The 25,753-nt window shown below is 32.8% G+C and overlaps 1 protein-coding gene across 1 annotated transcript in view; it reads right to left on the bottom strand.

Annotated features, from left to right (window-relative positions):
• LOC134693760 (uncharacterized) overlaps positions 1 to 25,753 on the bottom strand; it is a 37,280-nt gene that overhangs the window by 10,400 nt on the left and 1,127 nt on the right. The window contains exons 2-14 of the mRNA XM_063554668.1: positions 23,798 to 23,869; positions 22,545 to 22,654; positions 18,968 to 19,063; positions 17,037 to 17,135; positions 15,338 to 15,637; positions 14,167 to 14,287; positions 13,167 to 13,362; positions 11,138 to 12,003; positions 10,075 to 10,189; positions 3,970 to 4,164; positions 3,130 to 3,166; positions 1,807 to 2,097; positions 961 to 1,002 (exon numbers count right to left, since the gene is read on the bottom strand). Of these exons, the coding sequence (XP_063410738.1) occupies positions 961 to 1,002; positions 1,807 to 2,097; positions 3,130 to 3,166; positions 3,970 to 4,164; positions 10,075 to 10,189; positions 11,138 to 12,003; positions 13,167 to 13,362; positions 14,167 to 14,287; positions 15,338 to 15,637; positions 17,037 to 17,135; positions 18,968 to 19,063; positions 22,545 to 22,654; positions 23,798 to 23,869 (2,540 nt within the window). The remainder of the gene's footprint in view (positions 1 to 960; positions 1,003 to 1,806; positions 2,098 to 3,129; positions 3,167 to 3,969; positions 4,165 to 10,074; positions 10,190 to 11,137; positions 12,004 to 13,166; positions 13,363 to 14,166; positions 14,288 to 15,337; positions 15,638 to 17,036; positions 17,136 to 18,967; positions 19,064 to 22,544; positions 22,655 to 23,797; positions 23,870 to 25,753) is intronic.

Genomic DNA, 25,753 nt, shown 5'->3' with positions numbered 1-25,753 from the left:
GAAACCCAGGCAAAAGTCACGGTTCATATAAATTAAACTAGTTAGAACAACGACAAACATCTGAATATTCATCCTTCGAGTGAGTATATTTAACGGCAATACACCCTAAAAGAAACAAGTATGTCAACGCCAATTTCAAACGGAACATTTAACCTCTTGCATACATACAGATGACATACCATTTTAAACATCTTTTAAAAGAGTCGACATATTTTGCACAAAAATACTTATACGCATAGCTGTAACTTTCAAAGTACATGAAGGTTTACTAGTTGAAATATTTTTATATGAAAAAATACATTAAGTATTGAAATGTATACCAAAGTAGCTAATGCTAGTATGATGATGATTCGATTTTTTATTGTGTGTTAAATTTTCCAGTTCATAACTGAATTTTATGATTGTAAGTAACGGTAACCAGTAAAGATAAATTCCTTCAACAATTTCGACTTTTCTTTTCATGCTGTTTTTCGTGTCTTTTGCTTTTTGTGATTTTCATATTTTTACACATTACGACGTTTTGGGTTCAGTAAATAAAGGCAACAGTTACGTACTGTAGTATGCCGTTGTTCAATAAAAATTAATCGATTAGGATAAAACGAACCCTGGTAACAATCTGGATCACAACTACTATAGGAACAACAGAAACATTGAAGTGCAACACCGCCCAGCCCACAAAAAACAAATAAAAAAAACCAATCATCAAACAAAACATTGATGGTGATTTTATTTTTACCTGCACAAAACACTTTAAAAATACGGACATTAAGTCATTAAATAAATTATATTTATAATCATAATTATGTGCAATTACAAAGATGCTTATGCCACCGCAATGTATTAACGTTAGAAGAAAAAAAAACATTTTGAAATTATGGAAATTCATATAGATGTATTTGATCATATATGAAACGATTCTATGAAAAGAAAGTTTCTTCAAAGTGGATTATACAAACAAACCTGCTGATATTCCTGCTATTCCAGATGTTGGGAAACCTGTTACTGAAAATTATAAAGTCGGTAATAAATAACTTAAATTATGCTAGTATTGTATATATAACGTCAATATTGTGTTTCAGTAGATTTTGAATTATTTTATATTTTTTCTTTTCACATTCGATGGTTTTTTTTAATCATATTTTGTCTATGTAGGCATCCACGCTTCATACAAAATGTGCTCCAATCAAAACGTCTACACCGCAACAAATATGTGAAAGTATGAATGAATATTTGGAAACATATTTTCAGAATAAATTGTTGAAAAGTACTGTATGAATCGGAAGAAAATAATGGACAAAAATGGATAAGCATAACGAGATTTAGAAGTTAACACAAATCTACCCATAAAAGACAAAATACTAGAAAATGTCATTTGTTTGATCAAATTCATATCACAGTTCTGAATGGAAAATATGGTTAAATTATACCAGTTAGAGTAAAAGGAATCATCATTCCTATCTTTCTTACTTTTAGAAGAACATTTCTAGTGTAAACATCAGTAAAATCAAATGTGTATATTAACCATTATATTCTTGATAATGAAAATTACATGTTTTGACTTTGATTTTTTTTTTCATTTTCCTTCTTGTCTCAATAGCACAAGTGGTATAATTTAAGCCGTTTCCTTTTGGAAATTGCATTGTCTATATTAACAGAATTGCAACCTGTAGTACCTTTGAATATACATATGGTTGTATGATAACAAAAAAACACAAATTTGAAAAATAACTCGAGATCTCGTTTTACTTTCGTGTCATTCAAGAGTTTTTTTTATTTAATACATATCAAAAGATATATCAAAATTACCTTTCTCTTGTGTTGAAAATGCAAACTTAGCAGGACTTGCACTGGTTACAACAGTTGTGTCGTTTCCATACTTTGTGTACATCAGAAACCAATACGAGGTCACAGATGATAATCCTGAGAGATGAAAGGTTGTAGCATCTTTGTCCACTGGATACTCTTTTGTTGTGTTGTCAGGTCTGTATAACACGATGACTATTCCAGCTCGTTCATAACACGTTTTTGCTTGAATCCACTTAATGCTGACACTTGAGGAAGATGTTGATACCACGGTAATATTAGATGGGCTATAGTCTATAATACATAATTAATTTATTACCATGCACAATTTGGAAATAACTTATATAACTTGCTTTCTTTGTTCTAAATAAGAATGTGTCCCCCGTACACGAATGCCCCACTCTCACTATCATTTTCTATGTTCAGTGAACCGTGCAATTGGAGTAAACTTAACTTACCATTGAAATTAGAAATATCAAAGGGAGCATGTTTACTGAGTTGCAAGTTGGGCGTCAACTTCATCAAAAACTACCTTGATCAAAAACTTTTACCTAAAGTGGGTCAGATGAACGAACGGACGCACAGACCAAAAACATTAAGCCCCTTTACCATCGTAGGTGGGACATAGATTCTTGTATGTAGATTTAAAAATCAACTTGCCCTCAATAAGCTCACGATTACTCTTAGGAAACTTTCTTGCAAATTCAATATGAATTGAAAATTCTCCAATCAGAAAGATATAATTTGCCAGCACTGTTTGCTTGGAGTCTAATACTTGACTGCATGGGATCGAAATTATGCGATTTCTTAACCAATTCACGAAGTTTCGTTTGCGTGTTTTGTGTTTGTTTACCTTCAGATGTTAGACATTCTGCCCAACAAATTATGTTTTAAGTTAATGAAGAAAAAAGCTTTTATGTTTGAGATGTCTCAATTCTCAGTTCTTTGAACAGTCACATTTCAGCAATCCATAAATAAAGGCAACAGTAGTATACCGCTGTTCAAAACTCATAAATCCATGGACAAAAAACAAAATCGGGATAACAAACTAAAAGCGAGGGAACCGCATTAGATATAAGAGAACAACGACACTACACTAAAATGTAACACACACAGAAACGGACCAAGCATCAGACAAAATCCCACGAGAATAATAAATATAACATCAAAACCAAATATCACTTTTACGTCGTGAAGACATTGTACTATGTGTTAATCGAAATAAAAGAATCATAACAATAAGCAGTTGCCTCTCATCTACATTCCGTTCCGTTACACATGCATGATCCAATCAAAATAATTATAATTTTAATATAATCAACTTACATTCTTGTATACCTTGCAAGTGTTTAACCGTTCCGATCTAAAACAAAAACAAATGAATAAAAAGTCAATAAAACTAGTCTCTAAATTTGATTTTGTAGAACATGCAGTCATGCAGTTATAAAAACAATAAGAAAATGCATTAGAGAAAACGACCGGTGTCGTTAAATTTCATCACCATCAAAAGAAGTTGAATATAACATCGGAACCTCATAAGTCATCGACGAAAAAGGGCAAGTTTTAATATTTCGGATTTGTTGTACATGTCGTTATAAAACCAATAGGAAAACACTTTCTAGGAAACCACTGATGTGGTCAAGTTTTATCAGCATCAAAAGAAGTGGAATATGGCATCGGGACGTCATAAGTCAGCAAAAACAGTTTGTAGGAAACGGCAGCTGTCGACAAGTTTTATCAGTATCAGAAGTGGAACATACGTATAGGGACGTAAGTATAGTCAGCGACGACAAAAACAATATACAAAAAACGTTACCGTGTCATACTTCCATTGATTTTGAAAGTTTTTTAATGGTAAAGGATCTCCTATGGACACATAATAAATGTCGACAAGTTTTTGTTTGTTGGTAACTAGTTATATGCATGAGTACTAGACCGCCCCCTTTTTTGGTTTTTCTATAACATAATATAACAACGTCAAATGCAATAAATTGATGATTTCTGATACATGAAAATATAACAGCTGTTATCATTAAAAAAAAGTCCCTGTATGCTATGTAAAAGTTACAATATATATATATTTATATATACAATGTGCGTTGAAATGCAATGTCTATAGCACCTGAAAACCAACTTGAAAGCTTCAATTTGTATCACTATACTCACGGTTGTGTAGTTTGTAGACGATAACATGGCTGAGTTGTACACTGTTACTTCCAACAAAAGAACAAAGTTGGCTACTTGGTGAATTGGAACCTTTAACCAGCAGTTGTTTATATCCAAAACCGTGTCTATCAGGAAGCAGTCACCCATTTTAACGCAGTAGCAATCACTTGGAATGAGATCGCATGTTTCTTTAGACTGAAGAATGAATATTGATTAAAGGATTAGGCCCGGTAAGGGCCGATTTTGGCCTCAATTTTCATGTTCATCTGACGAAATATTATAGACACTTTTTAAACACTTACGTGTCTATTTCAATTGATTTAATTAGTTTTGGTGAAAGATTTTAACTGATTAAGTAATTAAAAACGCTCCGATTCAAGCTTAAATATGCAAATTCTATCAAATTTGCCAAAAATCGACACTTTACAGATGGTTTTTGTCAAAAAATGAAAGTGGCCGCATCCCTGTTCATCCTCAACCTTTAAATATATTATGTATTATCATCAAATACAACTTGCACTTCAATATTATGAATGAACACGAATGCGGCCACTTTCATTTTAGACAGAAACCGTGTAAAATTTAACTAAAATGCTTATTTTGTGAAGAATTCAGTACGTTAGCATGACTTTATGATGCTAGTACCCGATATCATGTGCATTGTATTGTCAAAAACAGCCCATATTTTTGTAGCAGAATCATTCTACTTTCCAATAAATAGCTTCATGATTACATTATCACAATTTTGTAAAACTGCTGTATTTTGGGGCCAAAAAGGGGTCTTACTGAACCTACTCCAAATTTATTATCCACTTCTTGATAATAAAGAGAAAAGAATGTTTGCGTTGTCGTGTTAAACATGAAGTCCTTCTCGTAATTTCAGAAAACGAGAAATTGGTGTCCATCCGACCTGTAGGGGGAAAACACTAATAATAATTCTTCACAGCTCCTTAGTGATAACCTGCAGACAAAATAGAAAGTTCTGTTCCATATTACTTTGAAAAGAGGGACGAAAGATACCAGAGAGACAGTTAAACGCATAGATTGAATATAAACTCACAACGCAATGGCTAAATATAATATAAGCGCTGACAGCACTGTAGGCAGTTAACCAAAAACCAAGGCAAACATAGTTATGAAAACTGGGGCAATGTTGCTTCAACTTGTTTTTAAAGATTTAAAAAACAAACATTAAACATTCATATATAATTGTACATGTATGTTCATTTAATGAATTAATCATTAAGGCAAATAATTCATAATATTTTATCAAGGTTTTCAAAAGCAATGCACATGACCACAAATGGTCATTAGTCTTTCATGAGTTAGCAGTGGTACACATTTGCAATGATTGCAGGTCTTCTAGTTGATCGTAATTGTTCGTATTAGTTGACTGTTAGTAGTTCAAGTTGACTTTAGTGCGAGCTTGTAAAAATATGAACGGACTTGCTTCCCTGGAAAGAAAACTGAGTTTGTGTTGTACAGTACAAAAGTTGTGATACACAAATCAGACAAAAATTTACTACTACAACGATCAATGATGAGGTCTGACTGACCTGTCCATAGTAAATTTAAATTACTCCCATCTTCACCCCAAGTCCATTTTGGAATAAAATGACAGGTGTTAGGGTCCAGCAAAGTGATATGCTTATGTGTCGCCTATGATATTGACCTTGTATGTCATTCAATCTTTTTTTAAATGACAAACATGAATGAATATGGTTTAGGCGTTGGTATCTCAATCTTTTACAAGTCCTCAAAACACACACAAGAGGGTGTGGGGTGACCCTAGGGACTACCCCTATTTTAAATTTGATTTTTTATAATGTCCCATACATGAATATATTTGTTTTATTGGTGGGGATCTCGACCGTTATCAAGCTTTCAAACAGGAGGGGGTGGGGACCCCAGTGACTTCCGCTATATTTCATTTGATATGTTATATTGCCCAATACATGAATATATATGGTTGAGGGGTGGGGATCTCATCTGTTTCTAATTTATCAAACATGAGTGGGTAGGGTGACCCTAAGGACTCTATATTTCATTTGATTTGTTCTCATACATGAATATACATATGGTTTTATTTAAAGATGGGGATCTCGACTGTTTCCAATTTCTCTATCAGGAGGGATGGGGTGACTGCAAGGACTCCCTATATTTCATTTAATTTAGAGTTGGGGATCCCAACTGGGACAATATCCCTAATGCGCCTTGAAATGAGGAACTCAAAAGTCACGTGTAAATGAAAAATCTCTGTGTAGTGATATTTGACACATTTATATCATAAACAATTGACTGACCTGAACCATTTTTGTTAATTTAGAAAGTAGAGGAACACAAAATAAACGTGTAAAAACTATGGAACTATTAAATGAGTTCATTTATTGTGTTAAAAATGGGATTTTTTACCATGAGGAGCCACATCGCAAAAGGATACTCGGGGTTTGCTAATTTACGAGAAAATGAATCACACTTCATATCCCGAAAATTTAACCACATAGTATGTAAAAATGTCTCAGTTTCGAAACAAGCCATTTTACTTATACAAGTTTACGATATGGGCTGAGCAACAGAAGAAAACGTTACCATTACCGCCTATGGAGAAACAATTACGCATATTGCCCCAACTGTTTCCAAGTTCTTAAACATGAGGGGTAGGGTGACCACAGGGACTTCCCCTATATTTCATTTGATTTGTTAAACAGTCTTATACATGAGTATATATGGTTAAGAGGTGAAGATTTCGAATTTTTCCAAGTTCTAAACAAGGAGGGTGTACAGTGACCATAGGGACCCCATTATAATTCATTTGATTTGTAATATTGTCCCATACATAAATATATATTGTTTAAGATTGTGGATCTCGACCGTTATAAATTCTCAAACAAAAAGGGGTAGAGTGGCCCCACGAACTCCACCTATATTTCTTATGATTATATTGTTCCATACATGAATATATATGGTTTAGGGATGGGGATCATGACTGTTACCAAGTTCTCAAACAGGAGGGGTGGGGTGACCCCCAGGGAATCCCCTATATTTCATTTGATTAGTTATATTGTCCCATACATGAATAAATATGGTTAAGGGTTGAGGATCTCGAATGTTTCCAAGTTCTTAAACAGGAGGGTTTACAGTCACCCTAGGGACCCCTTATTATTCCTTTAATTTGTAATTTTGTCCCATACATGAATATACATATATGGTTTAAGATCATGTGATCGGGGATCTCAACCGTTTTCAAATTCTCAAACCGGAAGGGGAAAAGTGACCTCACGAACTCAACCTATATTTCATATGATATGTTATATTGTCCCCTACCTGAAGATATATGGTTTAAGGGTGGGGATCTCGACCATTACCAAGTTCTCAAACAGAAGGGGGTAGAGTTGACCAATGGACTCCACCTATATATCAACTGATTTGCTTACATTCAGGTATCATATAATATAGTTGCACTATTTGTGCCTTTCCCAAGTCAGGAGCCTGCAATTCAGTGGTTGTCGTTTGTTTTTGTGTTACACATTTTTTTTGGTTATTTTTTTTTATATAGATAGATAGGGCCGTTAATTTTCTCGTTAGAATTGTTTTACATTGTCTTATCGGGGCCTTTTATAGCTGACTATGCGGTATGGGCTTTGCTCATTGTTGAAGGATGTGCGATGACCTATTGTTGTAAATGTCTGTGTCATTTTGGTCTCTTGTTGATAGTTGTCTCAGTTGCAATCATACCACATCTTTTTTTTTTTTTAATATAAGAAACTTCCAGCTATTTTAACTGACCTATCAAAATTATGAAGAAAAAATACCCCTTGAAATTGCAGTAATATGTTTAACTTGAAAAGCATCTAAGATGCATTACCAACATTTATCACTGATAAAGAAAATTTATACTGTTACCAGGAACACAATATATTGTTAAATAAACTGTTCCCAGCTGTCACGTTGTATTGGATTTTGACATAAGTACAAAATATTTTCTGCTTTTTCTTTCTTTTACATATATCGTTTGGTTTTCAAAGTGTTAATATTTATTTCCCATGCAAAGATGTATTTTGTCACCTGTCTGGATTTTTTTAGTTGATATCCAAAACCCGGGATTACCCTTTTCCGACTGCAAAAGTAGAAGGTCGTAGACCTCGGACCACCGCTAGTTTGAACCCTTGCGTCCAAATTGAAAAGATACGAAAATTTGGTCTTCTAATTCAAAATTCCAACTTCTTGTCTTTAGAGATTTTCGGCGATTTAATATATCATACAATTGTTCTTTGACATCTTAGCTAAAAGCTCAGGGGAGATTAAACTACATAAGGATTTTTAATGTGCTCTACTTCCTATGTGCAACTTCAAAACTTTTGGCAAAATCGACGATCATTTAAGGTTTTTCTGGTCACATTTTTTGTAATCCAGAATGATAAGTATGAAAAAACTGTCCAATAAGTTATAAATAATATAGCAGTCAGCGAGATGATAACAATGGCACGTATTTCAGCATTTATTGGGTAGAACACAAATCCAGGGTGCTCGCATAAGGCAGCTTAACTGCCTAAAAATACGAACAGACAAATAATAATGCAGAAGACAAAACATAGAAAACTAAAAACTAAGCAACACGAATCCCACCAAAAAACTGGGATCTCAGGTGTTCAGGAAGAGTTAGCAGATCCTGCTCCACATAGATCCTGCTTGACAAGTATGCACATCAAACATGTTAAATTATCGAAAAATAGAAGTAGGTGTTTGGTAGATCCGATTAGTAATGACACGTTAAAAAAAGTACTGTTTACTACAAACAGGAAGATGTGCATGACGAGTGGAAAAAAATAATGCTACATCATGGTGGATTGAACCTGGATTTATAGCTAGCTTAACCGCTCACTTGTATGACAGTCCTTCAAATTCCATTACATTGTCAATGATGCATGGACAAAACAAACATACTCAAAGAGTAAAAATATCAAAAATAGGGGTACAGCAGTCAATATTGTGTTATCATCTCAATCACTATAAAAACAACAAATGTAACAAAGAACCACAAAAAGGCATTCATTAAATTTAACATACTCATTTTTCTTACCTGATACGACTTTATTTATGTATGTTAAGTCTACCCGTAAAGGACTGAGGGTTTCAGTACTGGTGTAAAATTGCACGTTTGAAATTCGCACAGGTAGATATAAAATAATTTTGTCGTTCAAAGTATGACGGCATACATAAATGCAGAGTCACGTAAAGTAGATATAACCAACAAAAGACAGACTTAACAGTAAATAATAATAATAAATAAGATAGTTGTGTGGTTCAAAGTATGACGGGATGCATCAGTACAGTTTCGCGTAAAATGTATATCATAAAAAACAGACTTAACAGAAAAATTAGTATTATTGAATAAAATAGTTTTGTTATTCAAAGTATGTCAAGATCCATAAGTAAAAGTAATATTAAAAAATGAAATAATTTTGTCGTTCAAAGTATGATGTTTTACATACGCACAGAGTCACGTCCAATGAATATCTCAAAAAACTAACTTAACAGTAAAAGTAATATTAATAAAGACAAATAAAAGAATAAAACCATCTCCGTATAGCGCTCGCTCCTTTCTGTATACTCAGTACACTACAATACATATTTAGTGTAGTGATTTGCAGTTAGTATAGAACAAATGTGAGCTCTGCGCCGGAGATTGTATCAAAACTCCCAAATTCTTTTGATACTGGAGCATTTTAATTAAACAGCTTTGACAAAACACGAAATAATGAACACAGGAGCTTGCAAACCTAAAACGAGTTGCTATGGAAGAATATGTTTCTTTAATGATAATCAAACACATTTTTTTATTTTTGTTAAACGAAAATCCTCCATAGTACCTTCCACATTACAGAGATCAACCTCTTGAAATCGTCCAATCACCCTCTCATATCATTGGCAATGGTTCGTTGGTAAGACAAATATTATATAATGGGTTCGGAAAGGGTTGTCCCCCCAAATTTTTTTAATAAAAACACTTTTCCAAAAATAACATGTTACAATTAATACAATTATCTAACCGATATCTTGTCAAAATGTCAATCTAACATGTCTAAGTAGAATAAAAGAAAGTACCTGTTTTTCAATAAAGAAATCTTTTTTTGCCTTCTCGATCCGAGTTCCATTTACAATAAATCTGAATGATACTTTTCTAACCCCACTGTGGTTATCTCTTGCTGAAACCCGCACTCTGTAAAGATGAATCATTAAACAAACATGTGATAATGATTTTTGTTTATGTACGGCTTATTATTTCCTAAGAACTGTTCATTAACAACTATGTTCAGGAATATAATTTACAAATGTCTCATTATGCCCGACGTCGGTGTTTACATTCAAAATTCCCTAATTTGACAAACATTTTAGTTGAATTTGCTTTATTGACCTAATTGCCTGCCGAAAACAATGATATTAAAAGTTTACTTTTATACAGATAAAATAATGATGGAACGGATTTTGACATCACGGTGCTCAAAAATTCACATTAAGTAATAATCGTAGGAAGACCTGTCATACAACTGGGACAAATTAATCTGACTTCCAACCGACAAGTATATGCTGCAGCTAATAACTATTTCAATGCCTGGATTCCGTCAGCCGATGTTCAAACCCACAACCTCGTGTACCAAACATGCTACCACAAAACCACAGATGTTGTTCACCGATCGAAATATATTTGTAGAAATATTATACCCAGAGCTAACCGAAAGAAATATGACAAATTGTTTAAAATTATTGATCCTTTTTTAACAACTCATTTAAGCGTTAAATACAAAAGATATAGTTATCAAAGGTACCAGGCTTATAATTTAACACTCTAAACGCGCGTTTCGTCTACATATGACTTATTAGTGGGGCATAGATCAAAATCGTTATAAAGCCGAACAAGTACAAAGTTGTAGAGCATTGATGACCCAAATTTCAAATAGTTGTGCCAAATACGGCAAAGGTAATATATGCCTCGGATAAGAAAATCCTAAGTATTTCGAAAAATTCATACTTTTGTAAAGAGGAAATTATTAAAAATGACCACAATATTTATATTCATGTCAAAATAACAGGTGATATTTGATAATAAGAATACAGTAATGAATTCACATTTTTGTAATGTTAAAATATAATGAATAAAGTGTCATACCTGCTAGAGAATGGGTATGCTCCATCTCCAATGTTAAATTCTAAATTTTTAACTACAGGAACCGAAGGTTCACTTCTGTCGAAATGCACCGCAGTAGAATCAACTTTACTATTGCCCATTATATCATGTGCACGAATCCAAATTTGATACGAATCTCCATCGCGAATGTCAATAGGCATGAATCTTTTATTGTCACTTAAAGGTACAACATCTTCCCAACCAGTGTTTGGAACTACAGACGTAAGAACACCAAGGATACCAATAGTTTCAAAACGAATGATGGATTTCATATTTGGTATTGCAGCTTTTTTTCTTTTACCTGTTTGATCATCAAATCCAGGAAGTATTTTTTTGTAGTCATGCCGCCTTCCTACACTTCCATCATCCAGACGTGGATCGTAGTCAAGTATTTTTTCAAGGAAAAATCCCTTCTCGTGAACTTTATTCACGAAATGGCCAGACCATGTCACATCAATTCTCGATAACTGACTGGTTTGCCATGTAAAATTTGACAGTTCGGACGCAGTGGTAACATTAATCGCATGGTCAGAGCTAGTTGATATGTTAGACGTTTTATCATATATTGCTACTTGTCGTGCATATATAGAATTGTTCGCTTTGTCATTTACTTCTAATATCGCGGAGTACACACCAGGTTCATTGGGTTCATAGGTCGGAAAGGAAATTGTGTTGCTGGCATTCACTTCTTGTATAAACAAAGGCACTGGATTAAATGTCGTATTGATGAGAGGTTCCCTCAATCCTTTATGGTCGTAACTATACTCCATTTTCCAAAATTCCAATACATATCTCGATATTCCTGATAAGGTGTCTTTCCATCCAGACGCTTGGACATTCAGTGCACCCTTAAAATAAAAAAAAATATTATGTCAATAAACCAATGAAGCATACATTAACCCAATGATACAAGTTGAGTTTAGCATTTTCAACTGTCATTTATAGTTTGTTATAATGGTGTACTGTTACCTCAACGTCCAATGCTATGTGACTGTCGAGTGCTTGCTAATCTCATACATTATGCTGACCGTAACTTTATAAATTAAGTTGGTCATGCCTTTTTCAACATTTATTTGTTCTCATGTTGTGCTGTAATTCGCTGTTCAGTTCAAGGGAATGATTGGTCGCTCTCTGGAAGGTTTTATCATCCTGCCTTATATTTTGCAGGTGCCTATCCCAAGTCAGGAGACTAAAATTTCGTTGTTGTCGTTGGTTGCCGAATGCTCTTTTTGGGGTTTTGGTCTTTTTTTTGTACAAATCACATTTTGTCACATTGCTACTTTTTATAGCTAACTTTATGGTTTGGGTTTTGTATATTGATTGAAATTCTGAAAATCACAGAGCCAGGCATATTTACATTTCATTTTCTGCTAAAAAATACGCTTCTATCAAAGGTTAGAATATTGTGCGTGCATGCACACTAAAACCTTTGAAATCTTGTTTTTTTCTTTATTGGATTTTAATTTTTGTTTTTAAACATTTTTCAACCAACTGCATGAATATCAGATTGAAAATAAGAAACGTCTGATATATAGTATATAAGTTCGAATGTATACTGCAATTTGAACTTCAAACAATTTGATGATTTATAAACAAAAGACTTCCCATACATCAAAATCAAAGTATTATTGTCAGGACAATATCATTCACTACTTAACATACTGTATACTGTAACTTCAGAAATTGTTGCGAGGTTTTTATTATTGCGAATAATGCGACTGAGTTGTAAACGCAATAATTAAAACTCGCATTTTGTAATATTTTAACTGAATTAAGCATGACTTTTCTCAAAATCGTAAATATTAAAATCGCATTCAAGTGTAAAATAACAAAATCGCAATAATAAATGCACGCAATAATTTCTGAATTTACAGTACTTAAAAATGAATTCATATTTAAGTATTGTAAAAACTACTTACAATAATATATATGAAACATCCGTGTTAAAAGAAATTGATCTTCTTTCAGAATGTATAAATTTTTGATAGACAAATATAGTACAACGGTTTACCTTTGTAACATCTTCACGTAAAGTGAATGCATCTTCCTGCGAAGTACAGCTAGAATCTTCATAACAATGAATTGGAACGTCGTAATCAAAATGTAGTTCCATCGAGTTTTCTGTCTTTACGACAGTATACTCATCTACCGCACCATTTGTTAATTGTCTGTATCCACCAGTACTTATAGAAAAATGTATTTTGTACCTAAACGATAAAATTTGTAATAAACACATTTGTTTGATCAACCCCAGTTTTTGGTGGGGTTGGTGTTGCTTATTCTTTAGTTTTTTATGTTGTGTCATATGTACATTTGTTTGTCTTTTTGTCTTTTCAATTTTTAGCCAAGGCTTTGTCAGTTTATTTTCGATTTGTTAGTGTGACTATCCCTCTGGTATCTTTCGGTCCTCTTTGATAAGGTCTTAAACTCAGGAATACAACTCCTGCACACGAAGGCAAGAAATACTAATGAATTAATCGAAACACGATGACAGCGTTATCTTCAAAATAATTTCGATAGTAATTATTTTAACGTTTAAGGCCGCTAAGTTATAAAATTGTGACGAGACACAGAAACAAAATCAAACATACAGAATTAATTGTGAATCATTTAGGGAAGAACTTCTCAACCGATAGCTACAAATGCAGCTGTCGAAAGATTTATAAACCAAATTATATTCTGTATATTCAAATAATTTAACATATACATTTATGACCACTAAGTTTCACCAAGAAGGTAAACCGTAAACTAATACGCTCAGCCATACAAAGAGTACATCAAAGTGAATGGATATTACAGTACTGAAAAAAATTGGTTCATTGAAGTAACGACTGCAATGTAAATTACTAATTATTAATATTTTGTTCATTATTTTTATTGTTGTGTAAACAGATGAACATCAAGCACAATCATTGGTCATTCTAGAAAACAAATTGAGGATTCTGAATTCTATAAGATGCCTATTTGCTTTGTAACAAACACACAACTTTGATTATTTATAGTTCGTTCACCTGTCCCCGGAGTCAAACTGTATAATATATCTGGTATTCAAATCACATGATAAATCGGTTTTTGGTGTTCTACTAGAAAGATTCGGGCACGTAAGATTTGTACGTTGTGCCTCACCAAGACCTGCATAAAATACAAAAAATAGATACATGTATCTGCCAATTAATATTACACAATTAAATACTTAATTAAGTTATCAAGAATCAAAATTTTAACCAAAAAATTCTTGATTTACGATACCATTGTGACCTTGACCATTAATTACTTACTACAGAATCCAAAGGAGTATGTTATTTTTCAATGGAAATGTGTGTATGTTTCTTTCGGTAAAGTTAAAAATTCCACATTAATTAATTAATATATGTTTTAGAAAATAAGGTTTTAATTCCCTCGGAAAAAGTTTACAGCAGATGAATTTAGCTATTTGTTTCAGTTATTTTGGGTAATATAAGTCCTAACGTTTCTACATATTCATACATCCCAGGCATTCAAATGTTCGATTCTGGGCGAACATTATGAAAGTAAATACAATGCTCAAAATATCACGTGTGTTACCTAGTTGTTTGGACATAGGGTAAAAATAAGATCAGCATGAAGCAAAAACTTAACAAATTGGGTTAATTTTACCTATTTATTTCTGGTTTGACCAGAACCTTTTGACTGTTAACCTGACAAAATAGGGCCTCTTTCCATTCTATTGGGGGTATGATTGAATAAATGTTGGCCACATTGTTATAAATACTTAATCCGTAACCAAAAACTATGCAAACATTATATGTAAAAAAAAAGGAAGATGTTGTATGGTTGCCAATGAGACAACTCTCCACAAAGGACCAAATGACACAGAACTCATCAACTCTAGGTCACCGAAAAGCCTTCAACAAAGCTCATACAGCATAGGTACAAAATCTTAGTCTTTCAAACGCTGCTGTAACATTAAATTATCTTGATGCTTGTATAGCATGATGTGAGGACTTCACAAACTCCGGCGCAGAGATCATATCCGTTACGTTCAATACTTTGTAATACCACACTCATATTAGGTGCAGTATTGCAGAGCATGTATCGAACGGGTATGAACTCTGCGGCAGAGATTGCGGACTTCAGCGAAAGCATACCAACAGCTGGCCATAGTTTTTATTTATGCTTAATATGAAGATTTACATATCTTACCTCCATTATTCAGTTTCAAGTGGATAACAGTTGCAGTGGCAGAAACGATTCCAAATTTTACTGCGCTGATGTAACTTGGTCGACTTGGGTTACGGGAAAAGACATATGTATCGTCTATTGAGGCTTTCAAATGAAATTCCAGCTTATTAAATTTCCCTTGGTTTGTCCAGGTTATGTCAGGCGTTTTCATGTTAGTGGCATCACTCTTATAACTGTATTCATCTGTATTTAACGTTTCGCTATGATATGCAAATGTGCTATTGATCTTCTCTATAGTTGGCAAGAAATCATCGCTTTGCACTATAAGAATAATATTGATAACACGACAAAATATAAAACAAATCACCAGTTCATACTGTACCATCATAAATATTGTACAATAAAAAGTATGCTAAAACAAACAATATATATCGGTAAGTAACACCTCATTACATAAACTACAGACTGCTTTGCAACATATGTCATGGCTGATGGATGTATACTAGTAGAATACTGCAGATCGGAGTCTAAAGACGTTTCAAATACTAAAAAATTGTCGGTTTATAAAAAAAGTTAAGATTGTTTGTAAAAACAAATTCTTCCATTGCTCATAGCCAGAAATTAGTAGTGGTTTTGCTAATTGATATTCATAATATGTAAATGAGAATTGTACCACGTGATAGTAGTTTGAACTGGACTGGCTTGATAGGCTTGATATCATTAAAATCTTTAAAACACGGATATTATAAGTTGCCCGTCACAGAGTCCTTATTTACAATCACTTTGATATTTCTGTAAAGTTGTCAGGCGGTCAAAATCAAAACAATGAACGCGAATTTAGTGAATTTTTCGTGCTTTCGTGAGTTTATTCTTCTTGAAAAAGTGACATTTTAATTTTACGTGGGAACCTAGAGTTCAACGACTACATATACAAGGTTTGGACTTGCTTATTCTTTGGAAATTCAAGTTTCAAATTTTACCCCTGCAACCTGTTTTTGTAATGACCTTGTAAGCCAATTTTAAACACGAAGTTTGCAAATTTGACGTTTCAGCCGTTTTAGTCTGTATTTTACACTGAAATATTAAAGCCTCTCGCTTCGATTTTTAAAATAGCTCAGGACCCTGTATTTTTGCAACAACAGTCATAATGTTTCGTTTAAATGGTGTATATTGTTGTGAATATTCATTTTCTGCCCCGGCAACCTGTCTATCAGTTAAATTGAAATTAAAACAGACATTTTTTCAAAATTCCCTATCATTTTAATGCCATTTCCGTGACTCGTATCCGATTTCTTTAGTATAATATTCAAATAAGCAAAGTGGCGTTGATTTCTGGATATGCATACATTGAGATCATTTTTACAATTGGAAGCATTATATTTGGCAATACATTTATACCGAGCGTAAGCGTTTCGATGCGCACCTATATATAGATAATACACGTTCGAATGAAAACCATTTTGATTTGATGTACACAAAAAGTTACATGTTATTTCCTTGCAAGCAACAGCATTTCGAAAGTCGTTTGGATCTCCGGCATTGTTTAAAATACAACTGACGTTGCAATTTCTATTGTGACGTCAATAACCTACAGTTCTATTCAAAATATATTATGGCTTTGTATCTAAAGCGAAAGAAAAATGTCAATTAAAATTGGAAATACAATGTAAGGGCATAGCTTTACAGAACAAATTAATTCAGAGTATATTTTCATATTTACAAGTTAAGCAACTCCCTCCACCAAATCCATACGAGCAGTCACATGTATTACCAGAACAACGCCCAGGATAACAAGGTTTCCGATACGAACATGCTGACACTGTAAAATAAATAATGGCTTTTAAAGCTACAAATATACAAATTAATGTAACCATATATATATAGATGTTTAACCTACGCTATTTGCAATATTCCCTCATTTTTTCCCCGTGTAATTATGTTGTCCATCTGTAAATAGTTTTATGTTTTGCTTGGATATAACGATGGCAGAAAGTCACGGTTTTTTAAAATCAATTGACGTAATGGTATACTTTATTTTTCGTACAAATGATACTATGCATTTTGAAGACTAGTGATGCAAACGTAGTATTGGCGCAAATAAGTTGTAGCGCAAAATGACTCATTTTGGTGCAAACGAATTTCTCTCAATTATTTTATATTATAATCTTGGTCATATAACGACCTTGGTACATCCTTTGCGACAAAATATTAGTTTTCAACTTTTCTGTATGTCGTTGGTATATTCAGAGGTTTTATGTAACGCAGAGGAAGACATATCCCATGTCAGGAGCCTCTTGTCTTTGTTAGTCTTGTGTGATTTTTAATTTTGGTACATTTATATATTTCGGAGTTAAGTATGACGTTCATTATCACTAAACTGGAACACATTTTTGCTTTGAGACCAGTATTTTGCAATGAAGTAGAAAATACCCAGTGGTGAACCAATCAAATTCCGCACTCTAGCAAAGCACAGCTTCTACGACACCAACGTGGCTAAGAAAATACCTTTCAAACTACCTAAGGCAGAAATATCCTTAACTGAGTTTTACAGTACGTTTACAGTCGATTGCAGTGAGTGTTTGGGTTAATGTAATATCTTTGGTTGGCTTGATAGCTAGCTGAACCGTGAACTCACTATAAAGTATATAGTCCTGCAGACAAATAGATTGGTTATCTGTCGGACTAGTCTTATCTTAAAGAAGGATAGTATACCTTGCCTAATAATGACTTCACGGTCTAGAAAGCAAGCAAGCTAACCATAGATATTACCTTTACCTGCACACTCAAGGCTATCGGCTGTAAAATTTCTTCAGATTAGAGATAGCGCCATAAGTATGTTTTCATCCCTTGCTTTCACATTTAGTTTGAGTGAGTCCGGGTAAAGATAAATTTCGAAAAACTCGTCTAACCAATGACATTTACATAAAAAAAAATGTACATGCTTCTGAATATGATCGAGGATTCATGAATTGCAGTAGATACAAGCTTACCGACGCACTTGGTCTCGCATCAGTCGGAGTTTATATGCGATCCGAAATGTCAGACCTCTTCTTTGAATATGAAATTACCTAATGAGACATCCACGAATTTGTATTTATCATAATCAACACGGCTGGTGTCACTAGTGGAACATGATCCCAGATTGTGGTTTGCCCTTAGTTTTCTATGTAGTTTATGTGACTGCTTTAAATTTTACGTCATTTTTTCGTTTTTCTTCGTTGTCAGTTTATCTCGACGTTTGATGTACTTTTAGTATCTTCTGCTGCCTGTTTCATCCTCTGTTTTCCAGGTTCAGCTGCAGCTAATGATTTTGTCGAGGATATTTGAGATACAATTGCGAATAGGAACGATGAATGTGCCAAAGAGACAGCAACGAGACAAAAGAGCTCAAAATAGCCCAAGGTCACAAATAGGTCATCAACGCAGCAATGAAAATCAAGCACCCGGTGGCGGGCTTCAAATGGCCGCTGATCAATAAGGTACTATACTATTTAAGCGAAATAAACCACACCAAACTCCGAAACATATAAATGAACATAACTTATAAAAACGCAGAAGTCTAAAAAAAAGGCTTAAGACAACAATTCATTTAATTCACAACAGCACTACAATTAGAGCTTGCTTTTATAGAAACTAGATTAATATAATTACCTCCGGCACAAATATCCCCTGTGTATGCCGACGGACAACTGCATTTATTTGGCTGAACACAAGTTCCACCATTCCTGCACCCAGGTGAACATATAGCTGAAAAAGCATTATTATTTTTTTTTTAAATATTATCCATTTGGAAGAAAATGTATAACGCATATAACATGTCATTGAATTATTTTTCGATATACAGTTTACATAATCTTACCTGGTTTTATCATTTACAAATACTACGATGGACTTTAATCAAAAATTCAAAGTCACTAGAACTATTATATAAATTGGAATTCAAATTGTTATCATTATTTTTATGTTTCAAGTTCTATAGTATTAAAAACCAGACTCAAGTTAAAAAACTTCCATTTAACAATAATTATTTATAATTTCGTTCACATTTAATTATTCATAGATGTACCTAAAACTTTTCAGATTATACAGAAATTGAATACGCAGGTACACAATACTTAACAGTAACTAACACTGCATGTTGAGGGTTTTTGTGTCCAGAATGGCATGATCATGTTTAATATTATCTACAAAGATAACAGTGGAGAAAATGGAATAAATTTGGTTGAAATAGTTCTGTTATTTGATGAAAACTTAGAAATTTGAAAGTTAACGTCATTAATGAAGCAGCATCTTTTATTTCAATGAAACTTTATTTGAAACTGGTCAAACATCATTTTACAAGGAAACTTGCAAAATTTAATGACTACAAATGAAAATTTTGAGTTAAAAACTAAGATTATCATCATAAAATCGCCCAAAACAGGAAACTTGAATAATGACCGATATATGTTATTCTGTTTCAAACATCACAAACATGACTCTATAAGGAAATTTAAAGTGTCATAGCTAAAAATAAGTATGTTATTGTAAAACCAAAGATCATTGATCTCAAAATCTTCAAACACAGGAAACTGAACTTAAGATATTTTGTCGATATGACATTTTGTATTCAAAATTGATAATTTTATAATTAAAAGTTGAAATGTTTAAAACAAACGCATGATCTATGATATCTAGGTAAAACGGGTTTTTATTTTTATATAAATCATAGAAAAAGTACTAGATTTCTGTTAGATTGAGCAATTTTCTTTTGACCCTTACAATTATTTTTAACTATACAAATTGTCAGAATGATATCTTGACAGCAGTGAATTAGTAACGACGAATAAATTTAGAAAATTCTGACTCGGGTCAACGGCATACACGAAAAAATAAATAGAATGTTGATCATTGCTTTATCTATGTAGATATATTAAACAATATGAAAATATGATATGGAACGTATGATTTTCAATATGTCAACAATTACCAATTTTAAGATCAAACAAAAGTTTTGTAAATCCTCTTACACTAAACAATTTATCTTTAATAGTCAAATTTTCATATTACCGGATTTTGACTCCGGAATTTATAATTTTTTTTTTTTAATACCTTCTCTGTGGCAAAACCACCTGGTAATCCGTTACTTACGAGCGACTCAAATAAGTAAAATCTAACATATAAAAGGGGCAGTTTAGGGGGGGGGGGGGTAATTGCTGTCTGAATGGTTAGTCATATGTTATAAAAAGCATTAAACAGTCAACTTCCCTCCAAAATTGAACCGATTAAAATCTTGAATTAATTTATTTACGTTGCTCTTGCTTGACCGAGTTCCAGGAATTCCAACCACATAGATAGTATATCGAAAAAACTATAAATTCCACCATCAAAAGTCGGTAATATAAAATGGTCCATTTACCAACAACCAAAGGTAAAAAAAAAAGTAAATCATCATAAACCAAATGACAATGAAGTAGATCACCAAACAAAAATCAAAGGGCAATAGTGAAAATACCCAAAGACCAATGATAAAGAGACAGTGGTGTAAACACTATAGATCGAAATCAATGCCTATAGTGTAAAATTGCCAAGACTACAGAACAATGTTGTAAATCACCATAGATCAAAGAACAAAGGTGTAGATCACCAAAGACTAAAAGAAAATGATGTGAATCAACAAAGACCAAGGGAAAATGATGTAAATCATCATAGACTAAAGGAAAAGGATGTAAATCACCAAAACCCAAAGTTAATAATGTAAACCTTCAAATGCCAAAAGAAGATGATGTAAACCACAAAAGAACGCTTGACAATGATGTAGATCACCATGCAAAGACCAGAGGAGAGTGGTTTCTTCCATCAAAAATCAAAGGACAGTGATGTTTACCACCAACGACCAAAGAAAAAAAACGAGTATCACTAAGAACCAAAGGGAGTGATGAGTATCACCAAGAATCAAGGACAATGAATGTAAACCACCAAGGATCAAATAACAATGATGTAAACCACCAAAGACCACAGGCCAATAGTGTAAACCACCATAAACCACATGAAAATGATCTAAATCACCAAGAACAAAGGACCATTGTGTAAATCATAAAGACCAAAAGACCATTGTGTAAATCACCAAAGACCAAAGGACAATTGTGTAAATCACCAAAGACCAAAGAACCATTGTGTAAATCACCATGACCAAAGGACTATTGTGTAAATCACCAAAGACCAAAGGACAATTGTGTAATCACCAAAGACCAAAGGACGATGATGAAAACAACTATACGTCACTTTGATATATCGTTTAATTCACAGAATGAATCATAAAATTTAAAAGCATTTCAATGTCGTAGAGCTCAACCATTTAAATTCAGGGGGAGGGGTATGGTTTTGTTTTCTATGACAGAAATGTTAAGTCGCGCAAAGTACGTACTATTTTAATAATACGCTTTCAGTCAAGTTATTTTTTTCCCAAAATTTAGCACTATTAAGTATGGGGGAAATCTAAATTCAGAAACTGCTATGCCAGATTTATTTTTTTATCAAATTGAAAATCAGAAAATGTTTTGAGGAAAAACCTTAATCCCCTCAGAAGTTAAATTGTTGTTCCCTTATAATAAATACCGTTTCTGTATAAGTTATTCAACAATATGAGGAGAAATGAAATGTCTTCATTTCATGTAAACATGTAGTACAACATTTACGTGATTTGCAGAGGAGACTAACCTTTGCGGAAACGTTAAGAGAAAACTTACTTGAGGAAAGAGTAAAATGGTTTTTACAGATAAGTTATTTAATTAAATTTCTTGGAAAAATTTCTTACAGAAAGGAAATCAAATCTAAAGATGGAAAATGGTTTATTTCTGAATGTTTTAAAACAAAAAATTTCCCGAAAAAAATCATATTTCCCCTTATTTTTATCACCTCCTCCCTTTTCTTTCCTTCCTCAATAAAATAATAATTAGTCGTGACTTAACAATTGTTTAACAACCCTGTATACAAATAAACCGCATTTAATTCTTTTAATTACAATTTTGTACTTTTAACTTTGAAATTTCGTTAGTTTTTTTTAGATTGTTCCTTAACAGTGTCACCAACCGAATTTCGTTAGTTTTTCTTTTCATTGTTTAACATGTAACATTGTCATTGATTTTCTTTGCATATTATTGGGCAATTTATTATAACTGATGGAATGTCTCCGAAAATTAGAATAACGAAATCGTATCAAATACAAATACAAATGTTATGTACTTACGTATATTACAGTTTTCATTGCCAGTATGCGTCCATCCAATGCTACAAGACTCTTTATATCCATAGGCAATGTAATAGTCCCATCTAGAAGCCCAGCAGCTTGACCAATACCTAAAAATTATAAATACAAGTTTACCAAATAAAATACCATTTTCTACAAATTCCAAAGTCAAAGTTAGAATTCCTGTAAATGCTAAGTTTCTTGACAGTATCGGGAAGTTTTTTTTATGACTCTATATGTATGGGGTTACAATGTACACTAAGAAAATATCTAGTTATATGGAACCCCAATGGTCACCGAGAGATAAAACCATGGTCACCTAGTTCATCTTCCGACCGGTAGTAAAGCCCCTTGTCAATATGGCCTGTTGCAAGGCATAATGTCTCGTATATTCCAATGCACCCCTATTTTGTAATGGCAGTCTAATTTCCCCTACCTTTATTCCTGGCAGTCCTTATTACACGACCTATATTGTATGTATTATTAATTTGTTCTCGTACTGAACATCCATGAACTATTTGCCACTAAATGTTAAGCAACAAAAAAATGTGAATCGAGCAACAACGTTATTATTATTTGGGCTTTCAAATAATCCTCAAGTAGGTCTTTTAAAAACATTTCATTACATTATTTCAATATAGTTGCATTACTTTTCATTTTATATCAAAAATACGGAAAAATGAAAATTATTAACATTACCTAAATGCTATATTACATTCACTCATGACATGTGTTAAAAACGTGTTTTTTTTTCATTTATGGAACAAACTATATCTGTTATATTATTCCTCAAATTTTCAAATTGATTGGAATGTCATTCCTATCTATAACAGTCACTAGAAGTAACATTTTTTTCTGACGAGGACTTACATTCTTAGTAAATTATTATGCGCTGTTTTCATAAACTTTACATGCTAGCGGAATGTTTTCTGTAATAAACATAGGAATCAACCTTTAATCTAAGAATGTTATTGGTGCTTACATGAGGATTATGTTAGGAAGCAACTTATGGCCGGAACTTATTTTATCGTCACGAGCGATATCGATGGAGATTCAGTCTATATTGATTTTATCCACAATTTGGCGCTTTTTTTATTTTGAAAAGAAGAGCTGTACTGTTTGACTATCAGTAATTCAGCAACAATAATTCTAGAAATTGTATTTATTCATTGTTTTGTTTTTGTATAAAAATCATAAATGTAGAAATTATTGAGATCATTAATAATTTAAAACTATAAGGTTCTCAGTCTTACCATCCTGGCCATACTCCTATGTAGCAATTATAACTTCTTAACCAGTAACTGTATCTCCTGGTGGTGGTATGTCTTAAATGTAAAAAAAAAAGATAGTCTAAACAATAGCAACCTGAATGTATACACTGTAAGTTTATTTCATTTATAACGATTAAAATCGCAGACTTTGCATGTAAACCCCTAGTTTATATGCACGTGAAGGTCTAAAGAACTTTTAGCTCTGAACAACTACAGCTATCACGTGACAAGATATTATAGTTTATCCTTGTTCCTATACTGACTTTTTCTTTAAATTAATGTATTTTTTATAATTTAAAAAAAAATGTTGAGTTACGGAAGAGTACAAATGTTACAAGGATTTTTCCTTAAAATATTAGACAGAACAAACGACTACACAACCCCCAAATAATACATGTACAAACAACATCGTACATCACATGGTCAAGATGTCTAGGTACGACCTGCCACGTGTTCATGCTCCTATCCAAGTCAAGAACTTCTTCAGTGGTTGTCTAACATATATGTCAAATCTGTTGGTTTTTGTTTGTTGTTATTTGAATACAAATATATTAGTAGCTAAATCCAGATCTTAAATGGTTTCTATGAAATCTTCATTCGATGTGATTTATATGCTGCCATATTGTAAGGAAATCTGTCTTTTATGATAATTATACAGTTTGTAGACATCTATGTCTGTTGGTGTTTTGTGTGTAGTTTCATTATGCTTTCCCCAAAGTCTTCTTTTTCTTCATATTATATAAATATTACGTTGACATACTTTGAGAAACTGTTATTAATTTAGTATTGTGACTTGCTTCAATATTAACCAATCATCAATACCACATGAACAATTAAATCTTTAAGTACCAAAAGTGCATTTCATAATTTCAAGAAATACAAAATATTCCAGTCTGCAAAACCTCGGCAGATCTAGCAGGAAAATGCCTACGACACACCTCGACAGTAGTAACGGAATCAGCAAAGGGTTGCAACATTTTTAAATCACAAAAGTTAGCTAACGTGAAAAAAGGGGTAAAAATAGGTTTAAAATGTTGAAAAGTTATCTCTTGAAAGTAGAAATTTTACTTCCAAAAATCCAAAATTCAGAGTTAACATAAGTGTTTTAAGTTCTATTTTTATCAATTGTTAATGTTATCAATAAATAAATAAATAGCCGGGGCCTTTTACAGTTCAATTTACAGTGTAGATTTGTCTTGCTGCTTCTAACGATTGCCTATGATTGCTTACATCCGCTATATTTGAACTTCGATGTATAGTTTCTCATTGGTAATCATACCACATATCTTTTTTGTCGGGCCTTTGACTTTTGTCGAAAAAGCTACACATAGCGATCCTACATTCGTGGTCGTCGAAGTTGTCAGAAATATATTCTCTCTGTGATTAAAGTTTTTTAAATTTTAATAACTTTCTTTATACTATCCTGGATTTCTACCAAACTTAGGCCGTGTTCACATTGACATAAACTCGGTGATGTGTTAGTGTAACTCACACGTAAACTAAACACAAATACGTTCCTATTGATAAAACTGAGTGTTTACATGTAGTTTAAATCATGTTTTTTATACATGCAGTCGATAGTCGAAATAGGCCTTGTGTAGGTTAAGTGTCACAAAACGAGGCATTTAAAACATTAGTTTTACCATGTATATTTAAAGAAGAAACCATTTTTAATAACATTGATATTTATTATAATTATTTATAAAATTCTTAATAGAAATATTTGTCTAAACTTGATATATTCATAAGTTATAAAAAAAAATTACGTAGCTTTATAAACCTCTTATCAAGAAACAAAGCATTATTATTGCTGAACACATAATTCATTTGAAAAGGTCTTCCCGAATCGAGTGGACGTACACAGAAATATTTGTCACTGGTCTTTACCCAAACAACGATTCACTCATAAATGCATTACTAAAAAAATTGTGAGATAAA

The sequence above is a fragment of the Mytilus trossulus genome, chromosome 12, assembly GCF_036588685.1.
Source record: "Mytilus trossulus isolate FHL-02 chromosome 12, PNRI_Mtr1.1.1.hap1, whole genome shotgun sequence".
Taxonomy (NCBI): domain Eukaryota; kingdom Metazoa; phylum Mollusca; class Bivalvia; order Mytilida; family Mytilidae; genus Mytilus; species Mytilus trossulus.
The sequence above is the reverse complement of the archived record's forward strand: the minus strand, read 5'-3'. Positions and strand labels throughout refer to the sequence as shown.